The sequence below is a fragment of the Canis aureus genome, chromosome 27 (assembly GCF_053574225.1).
Source record: "Canis aureus isolate CA01 chromosome 27, VMU_Caureus_v.1.0, whole genome shotgun sequence".
In the NCBI taxonomy this organism is placed as follows: Eukaryota; Metazoa; Chordata; class Mammalia; order Carnivora; family Canidae; genus Canis; species Canis aureus.
This window is the reverse complement of record NC_135637.1, coordinates 33141201-33168051: the sequence shown is the minus strand read 5'-3', so window position 1 is coordinate 33168051 and position 26851 is coordinate 33141201. Positions and strand designations below refer to the sequence as shown.

At 46.1% G+C, this 26851-nt stretch overlaps 2 protein-coding genes across 8 annotated transcripts in view; both read left to right on the top strand.

The window, feature by feature from the left end:
• The first annotated feature begins 407 nt into the window (after positions 1–407).
• DDT (D-dopachrome tautomerase) lies at positions 408–2768 on the top strand. Of its 2 annotated transcripts, XR_013365929.1 has the most exons (4): positions 408–613; positions 857–1032; positions 1704–1881; positions 2487–2768. XR_013365929.1 is itself a non-coding variant. In XM_077874526.1 (3 exons), the coding sequence occupies exons 1-3, from the start codon at positions 506–508 to the stop codon at positions 2557–2559; spliced, it is 357 nt and encodes a 118-aa protein (XP_077730652.1). In that variant the 5' UTR covers positions 410–505; the 3' UTR covers positions 2560–2768. The 2 variants fall into 2 exon arrangements, 1 of the variants encoding a protein (XP_077730652.1); XM_077874526.1 differs by lacking the exon at positions 1704–1881 and having other exon boundaries at positions 410–613.
• Positions 2769–5364: 2596 nt separating this feature from the next.
• Positions 5365–26851, top strand: part of CABIN1 (calcineurin binding protein 1) — a 152173-nt gene continuing 130686 nt past the window's right edge. For 2 of the 6 annotated variants that reach the window (XM_077874524.1, XM_077874519.1), the window contains exons 1-6: positions 5560–5832; positions 17334–17410; positions 17924–18016; positions 19466–19579; positions 22746–22880; positions 23788–23968. In XM_077874524.1, the coding sequence (XP_077730650.1) occupies positions 17408–17410; positions 17924–18016; positions 19466–19579; positions 22746–22880; positions 23788–23968 (526 nt within the window). In that variant the 5' untranslated portion in view covers positions 5560–5832; positions 17334–17407. Of the gene's footprint in view, positions 5441–5559; positions 6159–17333; positions 17411–17923; positions 18017–19465; positions 19580–22745; positions 22881–23787; positions 23969–26851 lie in introns of those variants that run through there. The other 4 variants (XM_077874521.1, XM_077874522.1, XM_077874520.1 and 1 more) reach the window with 4 other exon arrangements.

The following is a 26851-nucleotide window of genomic DNA, read 5'->3' as shown; positions in this document are numbered from 1 at the left end:
TCTGTTTTTAACAGTCCCTCCCAGCTCCTCCTCTTTTTCTGTTAAGCACGTTTTTCTCCGTTGGTTGGACTTGCCGATGGTTTTGCCTTAGGCTGCACGTCCCAAATTGCAATTCTCGGCTACCCTCGAATAAACCCATTTTTTTACTAGTAAAATAACTGGCTCTTTCATCTTCAAGGTTAACAATCTAAGCCCGGGTCAGGAAGCCCTCGGGCCCGCGGGCGGGGGGAGCAGGGCCCGGGACCCTGGGCCGCCCGCGCTCCGCCCCCGCCCCCGCCCCCGAGGGCCCTCAGGACTCCGGAAATCGGCCTCGCGCCGAGGCGGGTGTAGACGGCGCAGCCAATCCCGGGGCGCTGCTGCCTGCGCAGCCAATAGGGAGCCCGGTCCCGTGGCGCCCGCCCCCGCCCCCGCCCCCGCCGCCCAGTCCGCGACCCGGCGCGCCCCGACCTGCGCTCTGAGCCCGGCTTCTCGGCGGCGGCGGCGCGTCGGCCCCTTCCCGCCAGGCATGCCGTTCGTCGAGGTGGACACCAACTTGCCCGCCAGCCGTGTGCCCGCGGGGCTGGAGAAGCGGCTGTGCGCGGCCACTGCAGCCATCCTGGGCAAGCCCGAGGACGTGAGCGTGGGCCGGGCAGCACCGGGCGGGAGGAGGCTGCCGGGCAGGGACCCCCCCCCCCCCCGCCCCGTCGGCCCCGTGCTGTCTTCCCTGGCCCTGACACCAGCGCGACCCCCCGGGACCCCGCCCCGAGCCTCCAGCCCTGACCCCGGGGGCCCGCGCAGGTCGCCTCTCGCCCTCCCGGGGCCTCAGCGCGGACGAGGCCTGCACCGGCTTCAGGCGAAATTTCGGTGTCGCCCGCAGCGCGTGAACGTAACGGTGCGGCCGGGTCTGGCCATGGCGGTGAACGGCTCCCCCGAGCCCTGCGCGCAGCTGCTCATCTCCTCCATCGCAGTGGTGGGCACCGCCGAGGAGAACCGTGCCCACAGCGCCCGATTCTTCGAGTTCCTCACCAAGGAGCTGGACCTGGGCCAGGATCGGTGCGTGGGGGCAGGGAGAGGATGGGGGCCGTGATCCCATCCCCGAGCCCCTCCCGAGGTTGGGGGAAAGGCAGTCCTCAGCTAGTGCCCTGGGCCCGCGGATGCTGGGTCCACCCTCGGAAGGGTAGGGGAATTGAGTGGATTCCTGACACTGCCGTGGTTTCCTTGACACCTGGGCAAGGTGTGGCCTTCCAAACCTCGGTGAAGGTTTGGAAGGCTGTGAAGTGGGAAAGCTCTCCTTGAGGTGCTCCCTGGGGGAATTGCTAGAGTCCTGTGGGATGGGGTGCACTCTCTCTGCCTTGGCACAGGGGTAGGTTAGAATGTTATTTGCCTAACAAAGCTATGGCCGTTTATCATCTGCCTTTAGCCTTCTCCACATCTTGGAAAATCAAGAATGATTTTCTAGGAGAACTTCTCCAGCTTGGTCGGATGTGTGACCTCTGGGCCGTTGCCAAATAGGTCCTGGGAGACTCGGAGTAGTGGAAAGAAAGTTGGCTTAGATGTCTGGAGACCTGGGTTCTGAGTCCAGGACAGCTCAGGGACTCAGGCAGTGACAAACTCGGAAATGAACCACCTCTGGTTTGTAGGCTTCCCTTCTGTGACTAGAGGGGAATGTATTAATAATCACCCAAGAAGCCCGAACAGCCCCCCAACCTGGGATTGTGTGTCAGGGTTAAAGTTTCTTTCTGGGTGAAAAATATTCCTGAGCCAACCCCATGCCTATGAGGAACTAAGAGCATGAGAAACTTGAAAGAACCTTCCAGAATGGATCCTTTGTTGGCCTAAGAGGCCTAGTGAGGAATGGTGACTCCTGGGAGTGCTCAGACCTGGTCTTCAAGTTGGGATGAGGTAAAAATTGTAAGAACGATATGTAACATGTGAATGGTTACCTGTGCCAGGTTATCTATAGATACCTAACATTGCATGTTCCCATTTGATCCACGCAATCTCTGTCCCTCTGTTCATATCACCTTGTGCAGACATGCCATCCCTGTGAGGTTTACAGATGGGAAAACCAAAGCTGTCACACCAACCCTTCCCCTACCATCCCTCAGGCTACCCCAAGTATCTTACTCTTTACCAGGAACTTCCCATCACTTCTGTGAGAGGGGCGTGTTGTGCACTCCATAGACATTAGTGGGGGGTGGGGGGGTGTCAGGTCACCCTGTGTCTGGTTTTGAGGTAACTTTGAGAAAACAGAAGTGCCAGGGGGTACTGCACATGCCCCCAGGGAGCTTGCAGTTTGAGAGTGAGTGGGCTACCCACAGAGCATGCAGTGACCCTAGAGGCTCCCTTCTGCCCCTGAGGGGCCACAGTGGGAGATCATTAATGGGCTAAGGTAGGCTGCTCTGGGAGTCCAGGGTAGGAGTGCCCAGCTAGCAGTCTTGGAATATGAGGCATTAGCCAAGGAGCTGATTACATGTTTTTTGCTTTTTCTTTTTTTTCTCTTGAAGGATAATTATCCGCTTTTTCCCCCTGGAGCCCTGGCAGATTGGCAAGAATGGGACAGTCATGACTTTTCTATGACTGGTACAGAGGGCACCCAAGGCATGCATCTGTCAGCTGTCTGCCCCTTCCAGAGAGACCTCCTGGCAGAGTAAGGGCCTGCTGGATACCAGCTTCTGGTGCTCATTCATGCAGATCTGCCTGTGACCCCACAGTCGTCTTCTTCCCCAGCCTCGTATCAAATAAATGAAGAGATTTTTGTCTTTCTTTTTTTCTGTCCCACCCTGAAATCTTCGTCTTTCAAACGTGACTTATTTATCTCCCTTTACCCTTCCCTGGCATTCTGGGTCACCCTGGGCATCAGGGTTGGTGTATGAGGTGGGAACTTTAGGGAATCTGAGAGGTGAGATGTTTCCAGACTTCTAGGCCACTGTCTCATGTATTGTGTGTAGGCTGCTCAAATCCAAGGGTGGATAGTACAGCCTGGAGGCCTGGTTTTCCATCCTCATGTGCAGGCTGGTGGGGCTGGCAGCCGGTCCAGGCTGGGTCTTCCTACAGCTTTTGCTGACCAGACGTTCCTACCCTCAGCTTGGGTTGGCCCATGTAACTTACTGCCCATGGAATGCCGTGCCCAGCAGGGGAGCAGTGCGGTTGGGCTTCAGGGCCCTTTCCTGGGTATTTCCAAACTCCATCTATTCCCATGAGTCTTACCAAAATTCCTCTGTAGCTGTGCACCTTGTAAAAGTCATGTCCTGGAATGGCAAACCTGGAAATGCAACGTCTGCCACTACAAACAGAATGAATGCAATTCCCATCTAAATACTATATTATGGGGATCCCTGGGTGGCGCAGCGGTTTGGCGCCTGCCTTTGGCCCAGGGCGCGATCCTGGAGACCCGGGATCGAATCCCACGTCGGGCTCCCGGTGCATGAAGCCTGCTTCTCCCTCTGCCTATGTCTCTGCCTCTCTCTCTCTCTCTCTCTCTCTCTGTGACTATCATAAATAAATAAAAAATAAAAAAATATATATTTAAAAAAAATACTATATTATGCTTTCACATTTTAGGGGATAGACAGACATGGTGGGGGGAGCCCAAAAGGTGTCCTTTACAGTGACCTTTCAGATGTTTGATGCAGAGTTTACATATCATGACCCTTAGACCCGATGGTGGGCACTGTGTTTACCTATAGAGTTGGAAGTCTTATCATCCTTGTACACCTTGTACGTCAGTGGAGTACCAAGTTGAGATTTTTGGTCTATGCTGTCAACGTGGTAAAGTTAGTTCCCAATGGAACAGTTCTTGTGCTTTTGCTCTTTGTACCCTATCACTGCTGTGGACTCTCATTAAAACCTAGAGCTCGGAGTTCCTTCCTTTGGCTCCCTGGCCCAACTTTTCCTGTGCTCTTTCCTTCTGCCAACATGGTGTTCTGCTTCCCAGAGGGGCTCAGGGAATGTTCCTGGGTTGAATCTGAATGAATGGTTAAAGTGCCCAAGGAGGGATTCAGGCCTAACTCTAGCCAGGACCATAAGGTAGTAGCCTCCTGCCTTGGTCCCACTTTGAATGTTTTTCCCCTACTGTAGTGAGAATGAGGTCATTTGGTTGCTGTGGACGATTGTCCCCTCCCTGTCTCCACATTATCCTCACTGTGGCCCTGAACTTTGGCCCCTGGTAATACTGTGCTGCCAGAGTGATCCTACACTGCCTGTACTGTTTCTCACCTCCAAAAGCTTGCCACACAGCTCCTTGCTACGTGGGCCGCTCTTGCCATCTTTTTTCACCTGTTTCACTCCAGAGCATATTTCAAGATACGACTCAGGTGTGAGAGCTGCATCCAGGGGTGCTTGTTATCTATTAAACTTGAAACCACCTGTTTCTGCCTCGGTCCACTGCCCTCCCCCCCAAGGCTGTACTCTCCATGTCAAGATTAGTGACTCCATTATTTTTTGCAACTCCTGGTGCACAACTGAAGCTTATTGTTCTGAACTGACGCTATGAGTTCATGATTTTATCGCTTTTACATAAGGTCAAAGAGAAAGCCATAACATTCATTCCTATTTAATTTTTTTTTTTTTTTTTTTTTTTTTTGCTGGACTCCAGCAACTATGAATCCCAACCACTCTTGAAACCTTTCCCTGAAAAACCTCTGAGCTTCCAAGGGTTTAACCTCTTTCAGCCCAAGGCCGTTTTCGGGAAACTTTCAATGCTGAATCCTCTTTTCAGCTTTGGAATTCTGTTACTCCCTCCACCCCCCCCCCCCCGTTCATTTACCCGTCTTTTTTTTGTGTGTGTGACTTTTATCTTTGTCTCTTTAAGATTTTATTTATTAATGAGACACACACACACAGAGAAAGGACAGACACAGGCAGAGGGAGAAGCAGACCCCATGCAGGGAGCCCGACGTGGGACTCGATCCGGGGTCTCCAGGGTCACACCCTGGGCTGAAGGCGGCGCTAAACCCCGAGCCACCCGGGCTGCCCTTTATCTTGGTCTCAATGGCTGATTGTATCCGTACCTTTCGGGCTTCAAATCGTTTTCAGAACGAGGCGAGGCTCGGGATATAGAAGGGGGAACGCCCCTCCTCCCCCGGTTCCCGCTAAGCGTCCCCAAGTGTCCCCTGCCTTCCGAGCACCTGCCCCAGGTTGTAGCAAACCGTCCTTTAGCGGCTGCTCAGGGCCAGGCGCCGAGCTCCGCGTTTCCAGGTGTTACAAGCGGCGGAGCAGGGAAGCCCGACCCACGTCGTCGGGGCGCCCCCGCAGCAAGCAGCCGGAGGGGGACACTCGCGCGCCCGCCGCTCGCAGCCCGCGAGGGCCAGGGGAGCTCGCTCGCCCGGCGGCGCGTGCGCCCTCGCTGATTGGCCAGCGGAGCCGGCACCGGAGCCAATGGGAGCGCGCCTTATTGTCAGGCGCGCAGCCGGCCGGCGCGGGGGTCGAGGCGGGCAGGCCGTTGCCTTGGAGACGCCCGGTGAGTTCCCGGGTGGCGGGCTCGGGGGCCTCCCCCGGGAGGGGGCGCGGCTCTGCTGAACGGGGGGCGGGAGAAGGGGCGCGGGCCTGGGGGGCAGCGGGCGCCGGGCCGAGGCCGGTGTGGACGCGGGAGCGGGGGGGCAGAGGGGCGCCCCCGGTAGCCTGAGTGTCCCATTCGGGGAAACCGAGGCCGGAGGGCGGGAGCGGCTTGGCCGGGCCTCCTTCCCGCCCTGGCCGTCCCCCTGGGGTGCCGAGGCCGGGCTCCAGCGTCGGGAGCGGTTCTCGGCGACGGCAGCGGGAGCCACCATTGACGGTGCGTCTGCCCGGCGCTGAGCCCGGGGCTCGCCCCTTGGCTTGCGTCCTTTGACTTCACCTTCACAGCAGCCCCGAGAGGTGAGTGCTGCTGCTGCCCGTAGCGCCGTGTACACGGCTGGAAACGGAGGCCCTCGCGCGGTGAAGGGTCTTGTCCAGAGTCAGCCGACCAACTAGTGGACCAGCCCAAGTCTAGACTGAAAGAAAAACATAAATGTTAAAGATTTTATTTTTGAGTAATCGCTGCACCCCCTGTGGGGCTTGAACCTATCACCAGGAGGTCAAGAGTTGCATGCCCTAAGGACTCAGCCCGCCAGGCGCCCCTAGACTGAAAATCTTGACTGCGCTGCTTCCTAGGAGGAGGAGGAGGAGGACCCCAGCTACACACAGCCTACTGACACACTCAGGTGTCCGCACAAGTGACTTCGGAGTCACTTAATTCTTTGGGGCCTGGCTTACTATAGGTTTATGGGGCTTAACTATGGGACTTGGGGTTTCACGCAGCTAAAATTCGTTGCATGGGATTCATAACTGTGGTTACAACGAAAAAATCTGGGACGCCTGAGTGGCTCAGCGCTGGAACATCTGCCTTCTCAGCTCAGGTTGTGAACCCGGGTCCTGGGATCGAGTCCCGCATGGGGCTCCCTGCGTGGAGCCTGCTTCTTCCTTTGCCTACGTCCTCTGCCTCTCTCTCTCTCTCTGTGTGTCTCTCATGAATAAAATAAAATTTTAAGAAAAAAACAAAAACAAAAAACCTGAAACATGCTTTGAGTGGTCTCCTTCAGAGGTCGGCAGACTTATGTTGTAAGTGCAGTAATATTTGTAATATTAATAGAATTATATATCAGAGTATGCTGTGAATGTAATAAACATTTATAATAGTATTTTAGGCTTAGGAGGCCTACTTTGTCTACTCCGTTCTGGCATTGTACAGTGGATACAGGCAGAGACAATAGGTAAACGAGTGGCAGTGTTACAATACAATTTTATTTATGGACACTAAAATTTGAATCTTATGTAATTTTTATATGATTTTCGTGTGTCACAAATTTTTTCATCCATTTAAAAATGTCAGAACCATTCTTTGCTCCAAGGCAGGTTAGCTTGCAGACCCCTAGTCTAGCCCAAAACCTCATCGGGTAGAGGAAACTGAGAATCAAAGAGGGGTCTCTTAGGCCAAGCTGATGACACAGCCAAGAAGAGCCACAGGATAGCCTAAGATCTAGGCTTCCTGACTCCCAGACCAGAGCATGTCAGGAAATACCACCTTTTATCACTGACTGGGTCAGGGTGCTGAGTTACTCAGTGTGTGCTCTTCTTTACCATATGTTCTTAAGGCTGTGGAAACCATGGCCTAACGAGTTTGGAAATTTGTGAGGTTAAATTCCTAAATATGCTATTCTGGGATAATATGATTGCTGGGCTGGGAGTCTGAGAAAAGAATAGATATTTTCTTTCTTCCTATCTTTATTCAATAGTTCTTGCTCCTTAGTCTCCTTAGTCCTTTTTTATTTTTTTTTAACGATTTTCTTTCTTTATTCGTGAGAGACACAGAGAGAGACACAAAAGACTTCTGCAGAAGGAGAAGCAGGGGGCAGCCCTGGTGGCGCAGGGGTTTGGCGCCGCCCGCAGCCTGAGGTGTGATCCTGGAAACCCGGGATCAAGTCCCACATCGGGCTCACCGCACAGAGCCTGCTTCTCCCTCTCCCTCTGCCTGTGTCTCTGCCTCTCTCTCTGTGTCTATGAATAAATAAGTAAAATCTTAAAAAAAGGAGAAGCAGGCTCCCTGTGGGGAGTCCGATGCGGGACTCGATTCCAGGACCCTGGGATCATGGCCTGAGCTGAAGGCAGCCGCTCAACCACTGAGTCATTAAGGCCTTGCATCCCAGTCCCTTAGTCCTTAATGATTACTTAGTGTTGTCTTAGTCTTGATATTTTTCAAGAGTACTCGTCAGTAATCAGATATCAGTCTAATATCCCTCAACTTGGATTTGTCTAATGTTTTCTCATGATTCATGTGAAGTTATGCATTTTGGGCCACAATAACACAAACATTGTGTTGTCCTTAGTGCATTATACCAAGGAGTTCAAGATGCTGATGTGTCTTATAACTGGTGATATTTATCTTGATTGCTTGGTTTAGTGTCTGCCAACTGAAAAGTTCCTATAGAGTTACTAACTTTCCCTGTCCAGTTAGTAGGTATCTTGGGTGAAATACTTTGGAAGGATGGGAATTCTGGTTTTCACAAATTTATGCCCACTGACCATAGTTAGGATCCATTTGTGGGTCCCTGTGGTGTGTGCCTAAAGGTAATGATCTATTACTCTCTTCCCTTCTACATTTATTAATTCAAATTCAATTAAAGGGAGAGCTATCCCTTCTCTCATTAGTATGGGCCCCAGGGGTATTCATTTTATTCCATTGGTTAAAATCTAATAAAAAAAAGTCTAATGTTACCATCATTTTTTTGTACACCGTTCTGACTTTGCTTGTTCAGGATCTCCTTCAGGTTAGCTGCTGTGCCTTCTCAACAAATCTTCAGAATTTTGGGGAGCATTTATTTATTTTCTGGCACCTCCAGATGTTACAGGCTCATATTGTGTTCTCTCTGCCCCAAATCTTGAATCGCAGTTCTGTTCTTTAGCCTTACAATATCCAATCAAGATACTATTCTCCACAGTTACTTAAATTAGTTCTTTTCTTCCGCATGCCCTTCGATGTGGTCATGTATTTGTAACAGTATGTTCACTATTGACATTTATGTTCTATTTTGGGTTCCACCTAGATCTTAGTTGGTTTTAATTATTTTTCAAGTAGGAAGCATGACTGTGGTTATAAGAGTAAGAACCGTAACAAAGGTATACTCAGGGAAGTGTCACTTCTCCCGCCCCCCCCCCCCCCCCCCCCGCCATCTTGTTCCTGTTCTCCCCTACCTTTCACCCCTTTTCCACTCATCCCCTCTAACTGATCTCTTTGGTGTCTGGATTATCCTTTCTTTTGCACAGATGAACAGGTGTTCATATCCGCTTCTTTTGTATATGAGAGATAGCATGCTATAGATAATTGTGTTAGCTTTATTCAATTAACAATGTCTTGAAAATCACCCTTTGTGTTCATAGAAATCTTACTCATTTTTAAAAAGTTTTATTGAAACAATTCATACACAATTTGCCTATTCATTGGGATAAAATGTACATACAATACAGTGGTTTTTAATATTCATAGAGTTGTGTGTCACCACAATCAATTTTAGAACATTTTTATCACCCCAGAAAGAAACTCTGTACCTATTAATAGTCACTTCTCATTGCCTCCTCCCTTAGCCCTAGGCAGTCACTAGTAATTTCTGTCTATATAGATTTGCCTATTCTGGACAGTTCATATAAATGGGATCATGCAGTATGTGGTCTGTGACTGATTTCTTTCACTTAGCATAATGTTTTCATGGTTCATCCTATTGTCAATAGTTCATTAACTTTTTATGGCTGAATGATATTCTGTTTTATGAATACATCACATTTTATTTATCCAATTATCAGTTGATGGACATTTGAGTTGTTTCTACTTTTGGTTACTTTGAAAAATGCTGCTATAACATTTCCTCATTAATTTTTACAGCTGCGTATTACTTCACTGTGTGGAAGTACCATGGTTGGGATCCCTGGGTGGCACAGCGGTTTGGCGCCTGCCTTTGGCCCAGGGCGCGATCCTGGAGACCCCGGATCGAATCCCACATCGGGCTCCCTGCATGGAGCCTGCTTCTCCCTCTGCCTATGTCTCTGCCTCTCTCTCTGTGACTATCATGAATAAATAAATAAAATCTTAAAAAAAAAAAAAAAAAAAGGAAGTACCATGGTTTATCCATCCACTATACTATCTATAACTATTTAGGTTGTTTCCAGTCTCTTGAAATGACAAACAATGCTGGAATGAATAACCCTGTATGTATGTATTTCATATTGTTGGAGGTGCATCTTTAGGATTGATTCCTAGAAGTAGAATTGCTGGGTTGAATGGTGAGGGCATTTGTAATTTTCTTAGCTGTTGTCAAATTCCCCTCCAGAGTGGTGGTGCCAGTTTGCATTCCCATCAGCAATGTATGAAAATAGTGCCTGTTTCCTGGCCACCTCCAACAGAACGTGCTGTTAATTTTTCCAGTGCGATAGTGATAGTGTGATAAAAATAGTGTCTCAGTGCTTTAATTTGCATTTCTCTAATTATGAGTGAGTATGAAAATTTTTTCATGTTTGCGAGCCAGTTGTATGTCTGAGTGAATTATTTATTCGCATATTTTCCCTATTTTCCTATCAGTTTTTTTTTTCCCCCTTGGCTTATGGTATAATATACTTAATGAATGTGAAATGTAACGTTTAAAAGAATTTTGTTTTTTTAAGATTTTATTCATTCATGAGAGACACAGAGAGAGGGAGAGAGAGGCAGAGACCCAGGCAGAGGGAGAAGCAGGCCCCATGCAAGGAGCCTGATGCGGGACTTGATCCCGGGTCTCCAGGATCATGCCCTGGGCCGAAGGCAGGTGCTAAACCTCTGAGCCACCCAGGGATCCCTAAACAAATTTTTTAAAAAAGATTTTATTTGAGAGAGAGACAGAGCATGATTTGGGAGAGGGACAGATAGAGGGGGAGAAACAGACTCCTGTTGAGCAGGGAGGCCTGCTTGGGGCTGGATCCTAGGACCAATGACCTGAGCTGAAGGCAGACAGTTGACCCTCTGAGCCACCTAGGTGTCCCTAAACTATTTTTAAGTGTACAGTTCCATGGCATTAAGTACATCCACACTGTTGTGCAGCCATCAGCACCATACATCTCCAGAACTTTTATTTACATTTTCCCATACTAAAACTCTGTACCTATTAAACACTCCCTATCCTTCCCTTCCCCCCAGTCCTTGGCAACTACCATTTTACTTTCTGTCTCTATGAATTTAACTACTTTAGGTACCTCACATAAGTGGAATCATACACTGTCATTCTCTGCTGGCTTATTTCACTTAGCATATCTTCAAGGTTCATACATGTGTCAGAATGTCCTTCCTCTTTAAGGCTGAATATATTTCATTGTATGTATATACCAAAATTTTTTAAAAAGTAAGCTCCACGCCTAGTGTGGAGCCCAGTGTGGGGCTTGAATTCATGACCTTGATTGAGATCAAGACCTGAGCTCAGATCAAGAGTCAGATTTGGGGATCCCTGGGTGGCGCAGCGGTTTGGTGCCTGCCTTTGGCCCAGGGCGCGATCCTGGAGACCTGGGATCGAATCCCACATCGGGCTCCCGGTGCATGGAGCCTGCTTCTCCCTCTGCCTGTGTCTCTGCCTCTCTCTCTCTCTGTGACTATCATAAATAAATAAAAATTAAAAAAAAAAAGAGAGATTTGTAACTAAATGAGCCATCCAGAAGCCCCTTGTTTATTCAGTCATCTGTGAATGGGCACTTACTTGGGTTGCTTCTACTTTTTGGCTGTTGTGACTAGTGCTGTCCCTTAGTTTTTAAGAGCTTTTTATGTGTTTGTCTACAATATATGTTGCAAATTTTTTTCTCTCAATTTATCAATTGACTTTTAACTTTTTGTTGTTGAAAACTTTTCTAATTAATTTTTTTTCAATTTTGTTGAGGTGTAATTGACATAGCACTATACAAGTTTTAGGTATACAGCATAATGACTGCTTACATGTGTTGTAAAATGATTACCACAATTAGTTTTGGTAATATCTGTCATCTCATCTCATATAGATACAAAGAAAAAAATGTTTTTCCTTTATGATTAGAACTCTTAGGAGCTTTTACTTTCAAATATACCATATAGTAGTGTTAACTATAGTTATCATATATATTATATCCTTGGTACTTAGTTACAACTGGAAGTTTGTACCTTTTGGCCACATTCATCCAATTCTCTCTCCTGACCCCTTTCCCCACCTCCTGCCTCTGGTAACCACAAATCTGATCTCTTCTATGAATTTCGGTTATTTTGTTTTTATTTTTTTTTATTTTTATTTTTTTTTTTAGATTGCTGTATAAGCGAGATCATATAGTATTTGTCTTTCTCTGTGTAACTTATTTCACTTCGCATAATGCCCTAAAGTTCCTTCTATTTTGTCACAAATGACAGGATTTCCATCTTTTCTCCATGGCTGAATAATATTCGTGTGTGTGTGTGTGTGTGTGTGTGTGTGTGTGTGTGTAACTTCTTTTTTCATTCTAGGTGGATGCTTACATTGTTTCCATGTCTCAGCTATTTGTAAACAATGCTGCTAAAGACATGGGTGTGCAGATCTCTCTCAGACATGTTTCCATTTCCTTCAGATGCATTCCCAGAAGTGGAATTGCTGGATCATATAGTGGTTCTATTTTTTGAGGAACCTCCATTATTTTCCAGAGGGGGTAACAATTTATAGTCCTACCAACAATATAAGGGGTCCCTTTTCTCCACATTCTTACCAGCATTTGTTATCTCTTTAACTTTTTGGTGATAGCCATTCTAATAGGTTTGTGAGGTGAACTCACTGTGGCTTTGATTTGTATTTCTCTTATAATTAGTGATGAGTACCTTTTCATGGACTTGTTGGCCATTATTTTATTTTCTTTGGAAAAATGTCTAGTCAGGTGCTTTCCCCATTTTTAATTGGATTTTTTTATTTTATTTTTTTCTGCTATTGAATTTTATGAGTTCTTTATATATTTTAGTTATAAACCCTAATCAGATATATGGTTTGCAAATATTTTTCCTATTCTGTAAGTGGTCTTTTCATTCTGTTGATTATTTCTTTTCCTATGCAGAGCTTTTTATTTTTATTTTTTTTAAGATTTATTTATTTATTCATGAGAGACACAGAAAAAGAGGCAGAGACATAGGCACAGGGAAAAGCACGCTCCTTGCAGGGAGCCCGATGCGGGACTTGATCCCTGGACCCCGGGATCACACTCTGAGCCAAAGGCCCATGTTCAACTGCTGAGCCACCCAGGTGTCCCAAGAGCAGAAGCTTTTTAGTTTGATGCAGTCCCATTTGTTTATTTTTACTTTTGTTGCTTGTGCTGAATTTTTTGTTCTGCAAAATTTAAAACATTTTTATGTTAAATTTATTATTAATATTATTATTATTAATTTACTGCCTCTGGATTTTAAATCATTGTGAGAAAGCCTTTCCATATACAAGGTTAAAGAGGAATTTATCTGTGTTTTCTTCTAGTATTTGTCTGGTTCCTTTTGTTTTCATTTAGATCCTGAATCCATTTGGAGTTTATGTATATATGTGGTGTGAGGTAAGGGTCAAATTTTACCTTTACCAAATGGCTACCAATTTTTCCCAGCAACTATTTTTACATTTTTAAAAATATTTTATTTGTTTATTCATGAGAAACACACAGAGAGAGGCAGAGACATAGGCAGAGGGAGAAGCAGACTCCCTGTGAGGAGCCTGATGCAGGACTCGATCCCAGGACTGTGGGATCACGCCCTGAACTGAAGGCAGATGCTCAACCGCTGAGCCACCCAGGCATCCCTTGTTAACTTAATTTTTAAGTTTAATTTTTAAATATTTAAGCATCTTTGTTGCTATTACAAACAGGATTTTTCTCTATCATAATTTCTTCTGTTTATTTTTTGTTTTTATGAATGCTATTGACTTTTGTGTATTAATATTATATCATCTACTTCATTGAGGCCTTTTAAGTTTCATCATTGATTTAGGGGGTTTTCCAGATATTCTGTTATATTGTCTGAAATTAATGATTGTTTTACTTCTTTATTCATTCTTATACCTCTAATTGGTTTCCCTTTTCTATTGGCATTGCTAATACGCTAATAAGTACAGTGGTGGATAGTAACAGATATAATGAGCATCCTTGCTTTGTTCCTGATATTAATGGAAATGCCTCTAGTGTTTCTCTATTAAATAAGATTTTGGTTTTAGAACTAAGGTATGTAAGAAAGGATTATTTAATTCCTATTTTCCTAGTGCTTTTTATCACAAGGGAGTGTTAAATTTTGTCAGAGGCTTTTTCTTCTATGGAGATAATCCTACAGTGCCCCCCCACCCGGTGATTTTTGTTGTGTTTTCACACATACAAGTGCTTATGTTTTCATTGTTAGTATTTCTTTACATTTCTCCAATTTTAGCTGCATTTCCTTTCACCCAGTTGTTTAATAGGAGGTGCTTAAATTTTTAAATAGAAGGATCTGTCTTCTGTCGTTGATGGTGGTGGTAGTGTTAGTAAATTGTAGTTTTAATGTATTGTGATCAGAGGTTTTTTTTAACACGTATTTATAGAAGATATTTTCTCTGTGACTTAATATTTGCATTTGTTTTGTGAATATGCTGTGAGTGCTGGAGCATATGTGGTCTCTTATTAGCAGAGTATAGAGTGGTATGCATCTGTAAGTTCTATAATCATTTTGTTGTTTTGATCTTCTGTGTCCTTATTTTTTTCTCTATTTGACCTGTCTTACACTGACAGTGGTGAATGAAAGTCTCTTATTAGTGTGTTTTTATTTATGTGTCCTTGCATCTCCTATGTTTTTTGTTTCATAGAGTTTGTTGCTGTATTATTTGGTGTATATTCTTTTTTTTTTTTTTTTAAGATCTTAATTTTAAGAGAGAGTGCATGCGCACATGTGAGTGGTGGGGAAGGGCAGAGGGAGAAAGACAATCTCAAGTAGACTCAGTGCTGAGACTGGAGCCGGATATAGGGCTGGATCCTAGGCCCTGGATCATGACCTGAGCTGAAGCCAACTGAGCCACCCAGGTGCTCTAAGACTGTCAACTTTCACTCAACATAATGGCTTTGAGGGTAGCCCGCGTGGCTCAGCGTTTTAGGGCCGCCTTCAGTCCAGGGCGTGATCCTGGAGACCCAGGATCGAGTCCCACGTCGGGCTCCCTGCATGGAGCCTGCTTCTCCTTCTGCCTGTGTCTCTACCTCTCTCTCTCTGTGTGTGTGTGTCTCTCATGAATAAATAAATAAATTCTTAAAAAAACATAATGGCTTTGAGATTCATCCAAGTTGTTACATGCATCAGTTGTTTGTTCCTTTTAAGGGGCAGTATTATTCTATTGTATAAGTAGTATTCTTACTGAGCAGTATTCTCTTGTGATATATCACGACAGTTTATCTGTTTAGCTGTTGAAGAATATTTTTGGTAATTTGAATGGAGCACCTTTAAACTTTTACATACAAGCTTTGTATGAACATTTCTCTAGGATAAGTAGCTGGGATGAGATTGCTGTATCATATGGTAAATGTGTGCTTAACTTTATAAGAAACTATTTTCCACCATGGTGGTACTGTTTTGTATTCCTATCAGCACTGTGAATTTCAGTTGCTCTGTATCCTTACCAGGACTTGGCATTGTCAGTTTTTTTAAAAAGGTGGCCATTCTAATAGGTATATAGTAGTATCTTCTCATGATTTTATTTATTTAGTTAATTTTTATAAAATATTTTATTTATTTATTCATGAGAGACACACAGAGAGAAGCAGAGACCTAGGCAGAGGGAGAAGCAGGCATGGGGAACCTGATGCTGGACTCAACCCCAGGACCTGGGGATCATGCCCTGAGCTGAAGGCAGACACTCATCCACTGAGCCATCCAGGTGTCCCTAGATGCAGTTTTAATCGTATAGTTTCTACTTCTCTCTCTCTCTCTCTTTTTCATATTGTATGATGATCAAAGTGTCCATCATGGCATAGCTCCAGACTGAGCAGCATTCTTTTTTCCCAAATGTAGAACATAGGAGATAAAATAGCTATTAGCTCAGGGGAGGTTTGAGTCTTCCTTGTTTGTGAAAAGACTACTTCCTTTCTTGTAAGAACCCTGAGAGAACTCACAGACCACGGTGGAAGCCATGCTAGAAATGATTGCCACAGTGCTATTGGCAATAGTAGCAGTCAATTCATGTTATCTGGGTGGAGCATGCATTCAGTCTGTAGGCCCAGGCTCACTCCCTCTGCTTGCTTGGCCCTTCCAGGGCCTTCTGCTGGCCTCTCTGATGGGACTTTTTCTGACTCCTCTTCCTGCACTACCTGGCTTGTTTGAGGGGTGCCCCCCACCCCTGTCCTGACCCCTTAGGCCAAAACCCTTGGTGTTATCTAGAATCCCTCTGCTCCCTCTAGCCTCCTAGGTGCAGAGTCCTGTGAGTCTACCCCCTGTAGTGTGTCCCTTGTGTCCACTGCCCCATCCAGGTTCCTGTTACCTCTTTGTTTAGTAACAGCATGTAATTCACATACCATATAGTTCACCTATGTGGGGTGTGTAAGTCAGTGGTTTTCATTGTATTCACAGAGGTGTGGAATTATTACCACAACCAATTTTAGAACATTATCATCACCCTGGAAAGAAACCCTGTTCCTATTAGTAGTCATTCACCATTTGTCCCTTTCCCACAGTCCACTATCTACTTTCTGTTTCTGTAGATTTGACTATTCTGGACATTGCATATAAATAGAATCAGACAATATGTGGCCTTTTGTGACTGGCTTCTTTCATTTAGCATCGAGGTTCATCCATGTTGTAGCATGTGTCAGTACTTTATGATTGAAGAATAATCCATTGTATCAACATGCCACATTTTATTTATCCATTTATTTTATTTATTCATTCATCACTTGGCAGACATTTGGGTTGTTTCTACCTCGAAGCTGTTATATATAGTGGTGCCATGATCAGTCGTGAACCAGGTTGGGTATGGACATATGTTTTCATTTCTCTTGGCTAGATATCTAGGAGTGGAATTTCTGGGTCATACGGTAACTCCGTGTTTAACATTTGGAGCAACTACCAAACTGGTTTCCACGGAAGCTGCACACTTTAGCTTTCTGTCAGTAATGTATGAAATTCTAATTTTTCCACACATTCTCACCAATCCTATCTTTTTTTTTGCAGACTTCAAACTGGTCTGCCTACCTCTAATATTTTTTCTTTATATTTCTAAAATTTTGTTTTCCCCAAAACTCTCAGTGGGTCCCCTGTTGTCTGCAGGTTGAAGTTCCCAGTTCCCTGGCATGGCACTCTTCCATCCTCCATATCCATCTCTGTTCTAAGGCCTGGCCGTGGGCTGTGTTGGCACCCAAGTGTGTCTACATTTCCCCATCACACCACAGCTCACCCGCCCCCTTTGTTTCACCACCCCCTACTGTTGTCTGTTCCTTAGGGCTTACCACAAGTGCTGCCTCCCTCACTGTCCAGGATCCCTTCGTGTGAATTATTTTCCACCCGTAGATGTTGCCTTGGTTTCTCTTCATTTCATTCAATTATTGAAAAAGAAAAAAAGAAAAAAACCTGTTTATAGGTCTCTTTCCTCTGCTGAGCAGTGAGCCCTGAGAGCAGGAGTTGGTCTCAGTCTACTGTGTCCCCAGTGTCTGGTGTCTTGCCTGGCTAGGGCAGAGGCTCTGGCCATGGGACCTGGGTGATAGATCTCAACACAACCAATCTGAGGCTGTTGCTTGCCAGCCTGTGTGCTTAGAGCTGGGTATGCCCCTGGATTTGGGGCTGCTTTGTGGTGGGCCCCTGAAACTATGGTATTCCTGTCTTTTCCTGAGCCCTCTCTTAGTCTCTCCTGTTTCCTCTCTAGGAGATTGTGGACTGGCACAGCCCCCACCAGTGATGGGAAGTGGTGCACAGTGGCAGCGCTGAAGCTCTCTGAGTATGGTAAGGACTGGTGTTTGCATATTTGCTGTTAGTATTCTTTTGTACCTTTTCTCCTGGGGACAAGGGGCATTTTCCTGGGTGACACTCCGTATGGGGCAGCCTTCCTCCTGGGAGAGCTGTTGGAGCAATTGAGGGTAAGGATGTTTGGCCTTCTTTTGGAATGGCTTGCAGGGCCTCTTCGTAGTTGAAAGAAAGGTATAAAGTTAACATGTTTTGTTGAAATCTGTTGTTCTAATGTCTTCTATTGTTTCTGGCATTGCTGGGGTGTTCCTTTTGCAATGGATAGTACCCAGGACATGCTCCCCGAGTAGCTTGTTATGGTCCTCCTGGACATATTCTGGTCCTTATTTTTTTCCTTGATGATCATTTATTGCTCATTACATTCTGAGAAGGCCATAGCTGTTCAAGCTATAAGTTATGCACTGGAGCAGAATTGTATTCGTTGTAGATTGTTAAAGAGACAAGTGATATCTCAAAAGCAATTTTTTTCTTCCCTCAAATCCCTGTTTTTAGATTCGAATTGCAGCCTTAAATGCCAGCTCTACAGTTGAGGATGATCATGAAGGAAGCTTTAAAAGTCACAAAACTCAGACCAAAGAGGCCCAGGTATGTAATCCATGGTCTTCTTCTGCAGGTAGACTCTGCTTTTCACTTCTGTAGATGGTACCTTATTTTAAATGTATTCATAGGACTCACTGCGATATCACAGGAAAAATTCCATTTTTTTTTAAAGATTTTTTATTTATTTATTCAGACAGAGAGAGGCAGAAACACAGGCAGAGGGAGAAGCAGGCTCCATGCAGGAAGCCTGACATGGGACTCGATCCCAGGTCTCCAGGATCACACCCTGGGCTAAACCACTGCGCCACCGGGGCTGCCCAAAAATTCCATTTTGAAAGATAGTTCTTCATCTCATGTTTTACCTGCTTCTCTTGGAGGTGGTCACACTGAAGAGAAATTCCATATTCTCTGAGCAGCATTTGAGCTGGTTGAGGCCCTGGGCCCACTTCTCCAGCTAGGGCTAGCTTTCTATGCAGTCCATTCTTTGTGCATGTTTCAGGGATTGGCATACCTAAGGGACTATAGAATGTAGTGGTAGATGGTGTTTTCCAGTGTGAGAAGGCCCTTGATGGGGTCTCACTGAGATCAGTGGGGGGCCAGATTCAACTTCAGTTCCCTAGATTCTTGGTCTTTCCTCTCTACCATGAGGCCTGGCACCACTTCAATTTCAGCCTGGCTTTCCTTCCCTCCATCCATCTTTCCACCTTTCCTGCCTTAGTATAGAAGTGGTTTGCTTCTTGTTTCTGTCTTTGTTTTCCCTGGAATAAACATGTACCTCCCCTTTCACAGGAGAAACCCAGGCAATCAGGAGCCCTCTCAAAAGCTGACTTGTCAGCTGTCCCTCGTCTTCAAGGGGATATCAGTTGGGCTCAGCCTACCCAGTATCCCCTTCATCCTGAAGGAGGTTGTCACTCTCCCTGGGCAATGATCAGGCTAGGGCAGAGTGGCAGGTAGAAAGCAATGGAAACCATCCATATTCTCTAGGAATCCAGGTTATTCTGGCTGGTTTGGCCACTCTCCCAGCTTTACCCAGCAAGGGCCCAGGTGGGTTCATAACCTTGTTGTTGCTCTGACCCTGTATCCCTGGACCAGTGTGTTTTTTGCTGTTGCTTAGACTTAGTTGAGCCTGTGTTTCTCGTGTCTTGTTGGGGGACTTCCTAGGGGTTCTTCTCCCAGTGATGAGCTCCTGGGAGGTTGGAATGTTTAGGATTGTTTCTTCTACAGGCCTTAACTATAGCTCCTATTACACTTTTGGCTTAAAAAAAAGACAAACCGGGATCCCTGGGTGGCCCAGCGGTTTAGCGCCTGCCTTTGGCCCAGGGCACGATCCTGGAGACCCGGGATCGAATCCCATGTTGGGCTCCCGGTGCATGGAGCCTGCTTCTCCCTCTGCCTGTGTCTCTGCCTCTCTCTCTCTCTGTGTGACTATCATAAATGAATAAAAATTAAAAAAAAAAAAGACAAACCTTTATAATATTCTCTCTTGGTTTATAGGAAGCAGAGGCTTTTGCCTTATATCACAAGGCCTTGGATCTCCAGAAACACGACCGGTTTGAGGAGTCAGCCAAAGCCTACCATGAGCTCCTGGAGGCACGCCTGCTGCGAGAGGTGAGGTATTACAGGCTGGGTGGCGGGCTTGCCCTCTGCCTTCTCCTTCTTGGCTGGGAGACCTTGGACATGTTACTTCTCTGCCCTTCAGTGTCCCCACCTGTAGAGTGTCAGCCTCATTGGGTCACTGTGAGGGTTGAATGAATCCAGTGAAGCGGGTAGAGTGGTTCTTGGTGCAGAGTAAGAGCTCTGTGTCGGGTATTTCATTACATTCTCTTTATAACTACTCTGATGACAAGGTGAGGGTCACTGTCCCCATTTGACAGTTGTGGAAATGGAGGCTTAGTGAGGTGTTGATAGCTCAGAGCCACCCAGTTAGTGAAGCATTAGAACCAGGATTGGGACCCATGGTTTTCTGTTACTTAATGATCCTGTTGGCAACACATTTTGGCAAATGCAGTTTAGGTGATAGCCCGTGAGCTCAGGAAACCTGTGTAGGTGCTCCATGGTCTTTTGAAAAACATAGCTGGAGGAAGGGGCTGGGAGAGCAACATAGAGCCATGTTGAGGGCACAGATATGGTGGGGAGGGGCAGGCAGGGCAGGACTCAGTGATCTAGCATGGGGGCCATGCAAGTGGCAAGTGAGTTAAACCTGAGTTGGCTGGCTCATGGAGATGTGTGTTGCCTGGCGGTTTGAGAATGAGTCTCAACTTGAAACTGATTTAGGAAGAATTATGTTTCATTAGGAGGAAAGGCTTTTGTTTTCAAGTACCCAGACACCAAACACAGAGACATGCAATAAGGAAGCAGACAGACTCCAACCATGGGCATTTTCTGGAATGTGGTCCTTCAGTTGGGCAGTCTCCTCCTCTAGGAAGGCAGACACTTGTGTCTGAAGCCCCCCCCTCCCCCCGCCCCCGGATAGTTTTCACCACAGATGAGGCAGAATGCTAACTTAACTTAGTTCTCACTGTCAATATGAGGAGTCCATCCCTTCTCTCACTCGTGTTCGTGTTCCTAATTGGATGTCAAGTTTCTCTGGTGCTGGTTATAGTGTCTTGGAATGAGGGCTGTGGGAGTTGTGACCTGCCCCTCCCCTGTTAGTAGGAAGTGAATGAGGGCCCAGAGATGAAAAAGACTTTTTTCTACTTTACTGAGCTCCAGCCACAGGCCAGGGGCTGCGTGTGTTTTAGGAGGGAGATCTTCCCTCAGCCCATGGTGGAGTGGTCCTCAGAGGTGTGAGTGGCTGAGCAGAGCACCAAGTCAAAAGAGTGATGGTCGGGCGTCAGCCTTGTAGTCCTAGGGGTGTCCACCTCTCTCTGTATCACTTTTAGCCTTGGAAGGCTTCTGTAGTACTCCCCACTTGGCTTATAAAAGTAAAACGTCATTGTAAACAGTTGAAGCATACAGAAAATGTATAGAAAAGTTTCTTTTCACATTCATCCTCATCGGTATACGTAATATTAAACTAAACTATGTAGTTGCAGTCTCACAAACACTTGGCATAAATAGGCCCTGGAACACAGCTGGCTTCTAAGAAGTGGATAGCTTCATTGGGGAAGCTTGTTGGGGTGAGCCTGTCATCTCCCATGGGCATCAGCGTGTCTGTCAGGAGTATGGAGAGTGGTGCTGAATACAGCTGATTGGGTGGAGGTTAGTTATGAGAGCTTCTGCTGTTTGTGTGGACACACTGGCTAGTCTCTGAGGTAGACTCACATGGCCTCTATTAAAGAGTTCACACCAGTTTTTGAATAGTTCTTACCTGGAGAGGTGAAGGTACCTAGTATCCAGCCTTGATCAGCCTGTTGTTGGGGATATTTCTGCAGTATAAGCCAGACAACAGGCGAAGATAATGAATGAAGTTTGATTTGAGCTTTTTAGTCTTCTTGTTGGGATTCCTTAAGAGTTCTAGGATAGATTTCTTGGATTAATCAAGGGGTACTTCCTGAAGGTTGCATGTCCGCAGGTCTTACTTGTTCTGACCATGAAGAATGACATGTGAATGTGACCTGTCCCAGGACAAGGCTGAGATATGGACCTACCCCTGGAAAGAATTTCTTTGTGCCATTGAGCTTTTCTGTTAGAAAATATTTTACTGGGACACCTGGGTGACTCAGTGGTTAAGCGCCTGCCTTCAGCTCAGGGTGTGGACCTGGAGTTCTGGGATGGAGTCCCACATCAGGCTCCCTCCATGGAACCTGCTTCTCACTCTACCTAAGTCTCTGCCCCCTCCCCCCTCTCTGTGTCTTTCATGAATAAATAAATAAAGTCCTTAAAAAAAAGAAAATGTTTTACTTTGTCCTGTGATTAGAGCAGTAGTTTTCCTCATCAGTGGCGTCTTAGAAGTGGTAGGGTTTTCTAAGAGGTTTCATAAAAGCTGTAGTGAAATAACTTTTAATAGAAAACATATTTATAATCTTTATGCTCTTTTGGCTTACTTGTACTTTTGATACTTAGGTAGGATTTACTGCCATTAAAATGCAGAGGTCCTTGGGGCACTAACTTTTTAGTTAAAGTAACTTGTTTACAGTCATATGAGTTATAGAGTTGGGAGCTCAGCCTCCTGACTCCTAATCCGGTGCTCTTCCTGCTACAGAATGTGTAGAGATGTATAAATTGGATGTCTGGGTACCTCTAGACCCTGCCACTGTCCCCAGGTGGCCTTCTCATGCCCTGTCCTCCCTCTTCAGCCCTGCTTTGGGGGAGCTGAGGGCTCTAGGCTTGACCTTTCAGGCATGGCCTTACCAATGAGGAGGGGTCCCTCTGTCTCTTTTGGTGCCCAGACTATCTATAAACTACCTTGTGGTGGTCTAGCTTTCCTTCTCTGTCTGCTTGGAGCTGGAGGGGTCCTCCAAAAACATCTTGTATAGTGCTTTCATTTTCTTTTTTTTTTTTTTTTTTAAATTTTTATTTATTTATGATAGTCACAGAGAGAGAGAGGCAGAGACACAGGCAGAGGGAGAAGCAGGCTCCATGCACCGGGAGCCTGATGTGGGATTCGATCCCGGGTCTCCAGGATCACGCCCTGGGCCAAAGGCAGGCGCCAAACCGCTGCGCCACCCAGGGATCCCAGTATAGTGCTTTCATTTTCTAATGGAGAGTGGCACCAGACTGGACCAAGGGCCTGCAGTAGAGGCCAGCCAGGAAGCCATTTGTCCTGCTCATTGCCTGCCAAGGCTTCAGGGCCTAGGTGTCATTCACTCTTGAACTCTTTTTTTGTTCACAGGCAGTTTCATCTGGTGATGAGAAAGAAGGGTTGAAACATCCTGGGCTGATGTTGAAATATTCCACATATAAGAACTTGGCCCAGCTGGCAGCCCAGCGAGAAGACCTGGAGACAGCTATGGAATTCTACTTGGAGGTGCAATTTTTGCAATGCTTAGCTTGGGTTTTTGAAAGCTTTTGGTGGAGGGGTGAGATTGTGGTCTTGTTGGCTTAAAAAAAAAAAAAAGAAAGAATTTGTAGTGGCGCATCACCAAGCTGTGGTTCCTGAGACCCTTATCAGCTGACAATAGTGAGTTCAAAGAGAGCAGGGGCCTGCATGTGCCTTGGTCTTTTGCTACTCAGGGCATGTGTGGCCATGGAGAGTTGCTTACTCGCTCCTGGTCCAGGTCTACACCAGTATAGTGGGCATAGTAAGAAAGAGGGTGGTTTTGAAAAATGAATGAATTGGTACGTATACAACTACTGAGAACACAGCCTGACCCTGGCCCTGTACCTGCTCATAACAGTATTGCCATGATCTCTGTGCTACCCACACTGTCTCTCTGGGCACCTCTGAGATGCCAGACACCACACAAACTGCTTTCCACACATGCACTAACCATATGTCATCTTGCAGGAAAGGTGTCTTTATATTCATTTTAGTGATGAGGGGATTGAGGCTCAGGATCTCACTGCCAGTCAGTGTAGGAGCAGGGATGTGAACTGAGGTCTGTCTCCAGATCCCATAATCTTTCTAGAATCCCACAATTTAAAATTAAATAAAAAAATTTAAATACCACAAAAATATTCCACAAATCCCATTTTCTTTTAATGGTACTTTCACTTCCTTTATCTATCAAATATGTAAGGAATACAGATGTTCAGAATAATAAATTCTGTCAAAAAGATGTTCTGAATTTGATAAATTGGTTCATGTAACTTATGTTTGCCATTTTTCTGGGTGGTTTGAGTGGCTGGGTTGATGCTTTGCCCTTTTACCATGGATGCTGGCTCAGCAAGAGAGCCAGCTGACTGAGCTCGTGTGTCCTCTGTGCTGCTTCCAGGCAGTCATGCTGGACTCCACAGATGTCAACCTCTGGTACAAAATTGGACATGTCGCCCTGAGGCTCATCCGGGTCCCCCTGGCTCGCCATGCTTTTGAGGAAGGCCTGCGGTGCAATCCTGACCACTGGCCCTGCTTGGACAACCTCATCACTGTCCTGTACACCCTCAGCGATTACACAAGTGAGTCAGGTTTGATGACTCTCTCCCATGTGCTGTGTTTTTGGGGACAGAGAAGGGAGGGCATCTTGGGTAAGTTGAAGACCAGGTTAACACTGAAGGGCTTTCTGCCCAATTGTTGGGAAGGGAGATGACTTTGCATTTCTGCTTTATTGCATGGGTCTTTCTCACTCAATTGAGATTTCTTGACTGCATTATAGTGATAGGTAGCATGTTCTCTGAGTGGTTTTTCCCTTTGCTTATCTCATTTTCTCCCTGCACTGTCCCATTCTGTGCCAGCCTATTTCTATAACTCGCTGACAGATGACCTAACAGCTTCAGATTGACTCCTGGTGTTGGGAACCTCACTACCTCTTTTTTTATTTTTTTAAGGATTTTATTTATTTATGAGAGGCACAGAGAGAGAGAGGCAGAGACATAGGCAGAGGGAGAAGCAGGCTCCCCACAAGGAGCCCGATGTGGGACTTGATCCTGGATCCCGGGATCACGCCCTGAGCCAAAAGCAGACACTCAATCGCTGAGCCACCCAAGCGTCCCTGGAAACCTCACTACCTCTTAAGGCAGTCCGTTCCTTTGTAGAGCAGCAGGGCTACTTCTGCTAGATGGAGCCCTGTCTGCCCTCCAGTTGCTTAAGCTCCAGCCTTGCGGTCTGCTCTGCAGAGAACACTTTTGTTCCTTGCATGGGCTTGTCCTGAGGCAGGCACTGATGAGGTGTTCTAGGAGTCAGCCTCTTCTGGGTGTCCTCTGAGGCTAGGGTAGAAGGAGGCTTTTCAGGAGTACTTGGAGCAGTGCTGAGCGCAGTGGGAGCCCAGGGCTCTGTGAGCTGACTCTATGCTGCAGGCTGGTCTGGTGTGTGAAGGTGCTCTATACCTGCTTGGGCCGCATTACTCTTTTTAGGACAGACATACCAGTGAGCACTTGATATTGCTTTCAAGGTTTAGGCCTGGAAGACTGGCGAAGACGTTTTCCTTCCCTTTTTTATTATTTATTTGTTTGTTTAAAGATTTTATTTATTTATTCATGAGAGACACAGACTGAGGCAGAGACACAGGCAAAGGGAGGAGAAACAGGCTCCATGCAGGGAGTCTGATGTGGGACTTGATCCTGGGACTCCAGGATCATGCCCTGGGCTGAAGGCAGATGCTCAGCCGCTGAGCACCCAGGAGTCCCTCCTTCCCTTTTATAAAGACAAATAGTGCGAAGCATTTTGAGAGACACTATGCCCTGCTCACCCTTCCCCACCTCCAGTTCTCCACAACTACTTTTTAAATCTCATTAACTGAGGTAACACACACACACACACACACACACACACAGAGTAAAGTGCACAATATTTATATGTGAAATGTGTGAAGTTGCAGAACATTTCTAGAGCCCCAGAAGGCACTCTGCTTTGGGTCCCATTCTGGTTATTACCACCCTGGAGGTGACCTTGATTTCTCCCTTTTGTCACCAGAGATGAGCTCTGCTTCTTGTTGAGGCTCCTCTAGGTGGTATCAGTTGGCGATGTATACTCTTCTCAGCCTGGCTCCCTCAGCTGTGGTTTTCCTGTCCATGAACGCACCCAGGCAATCCGTGGGATTTCTTTATTCTGTGTTGTCTGTTATGTGTGTCTACACAATTTGACCATTCTGTGCTTGCAGATTGGGTCATTTCCAGAGTTGAGTTCTTGCATAACACTGCTGTGAATGTTCTGGTGTACATCCTCCACTGGACATAGCACTTGTTCTGGAGTGCTTACCCTGGTTTTCACACTCACCAGTAGAAATGTGATAGTGCTTGTGAGGTGCCCTTTGGACTCCCACAGCTTTTCCTCCCGAGTGGTGTTTAGACTCCTCTTGGGGAGCTTTTCCGACAGCTTGGGTGTCACTTGAGGTGGAGAGTCTTTTGTCCTGCCTTCCTTTCCCCAGCTACCTGGTTTAGTTCTTTGCACCCCTCTCCCATGATAGAAGTTGTACTTGGTAAACTTAAGTCCTTGGGGGAAAACAGGCCTGAGGGACTGAACGCTGCTCTATCTGGAGAACCCTGACTGACTGACTCACTTACTTACTTACTTTCTTTCTTTCTTTCTTTCTTTCTTTCTTTCTTTCTTTCTTTCTTTCTTTCTTTCTTTCTTTCTTTCTTTCTTTCTTTCTTTCTTTCTTTCTTTCTTTCTTTCTTTCTTTCTTTCTTTCTTTCATTTATTTATTTATTTATTTATTTATTTATATTTTTAAATTTATTAGAGAGAGAGAGAATGACATAAGCAGAGAGAGCAGGCTCCCTAGTGAGCAGAGAGCCAAACATGGGGCTTGATCCCAGGACCCTGGGATTATCCCCTGAGCCGAAGGCAGACATTTAACTGACTGACTGAGTCACCCAGGTGTCCCGTGGCACACATTTATTGATTTCAGTACCTGTGTGTGTGTGTGTGTGTGTGTGTGTGTATGTTTAACTAGACTCACACCCAGTGTGGAGCCCAACTTGAGGCTTGAACTCACAACTGAGATCAAGACCTGAGCCAAAATCAAGAATCAGACACTTAATGACAGCCACATAGGCACCCCAGACCTGACACTCATTTATACTCCAAAGTAGGGATGCCTAGGTGGCTCAGTGGTTGAGGGTCTGCCTTCGGCTCAGGGTGTGATCCCGGAGTTCTGGGATCCAGTCCCACATTTGGCCCCACGAGGAGCCTGCTTCGCCCTCTGCCCATGTCTCTACCTTTCTCTCTGTGTCTCTCATGAATGAATAAATTAAATCTTAAAAAAACAAAACAAGACTCCAAAGTAAAAGCAGCATGCTAAATTGACTCCCAGTGGCATTTATCCACTTGAGATGAGTAGGCAGGGTGCTTGGGACTTCTGAGGCCTTCCTTCTGTTGGAGTGCTGGTATAGTACAGCTAA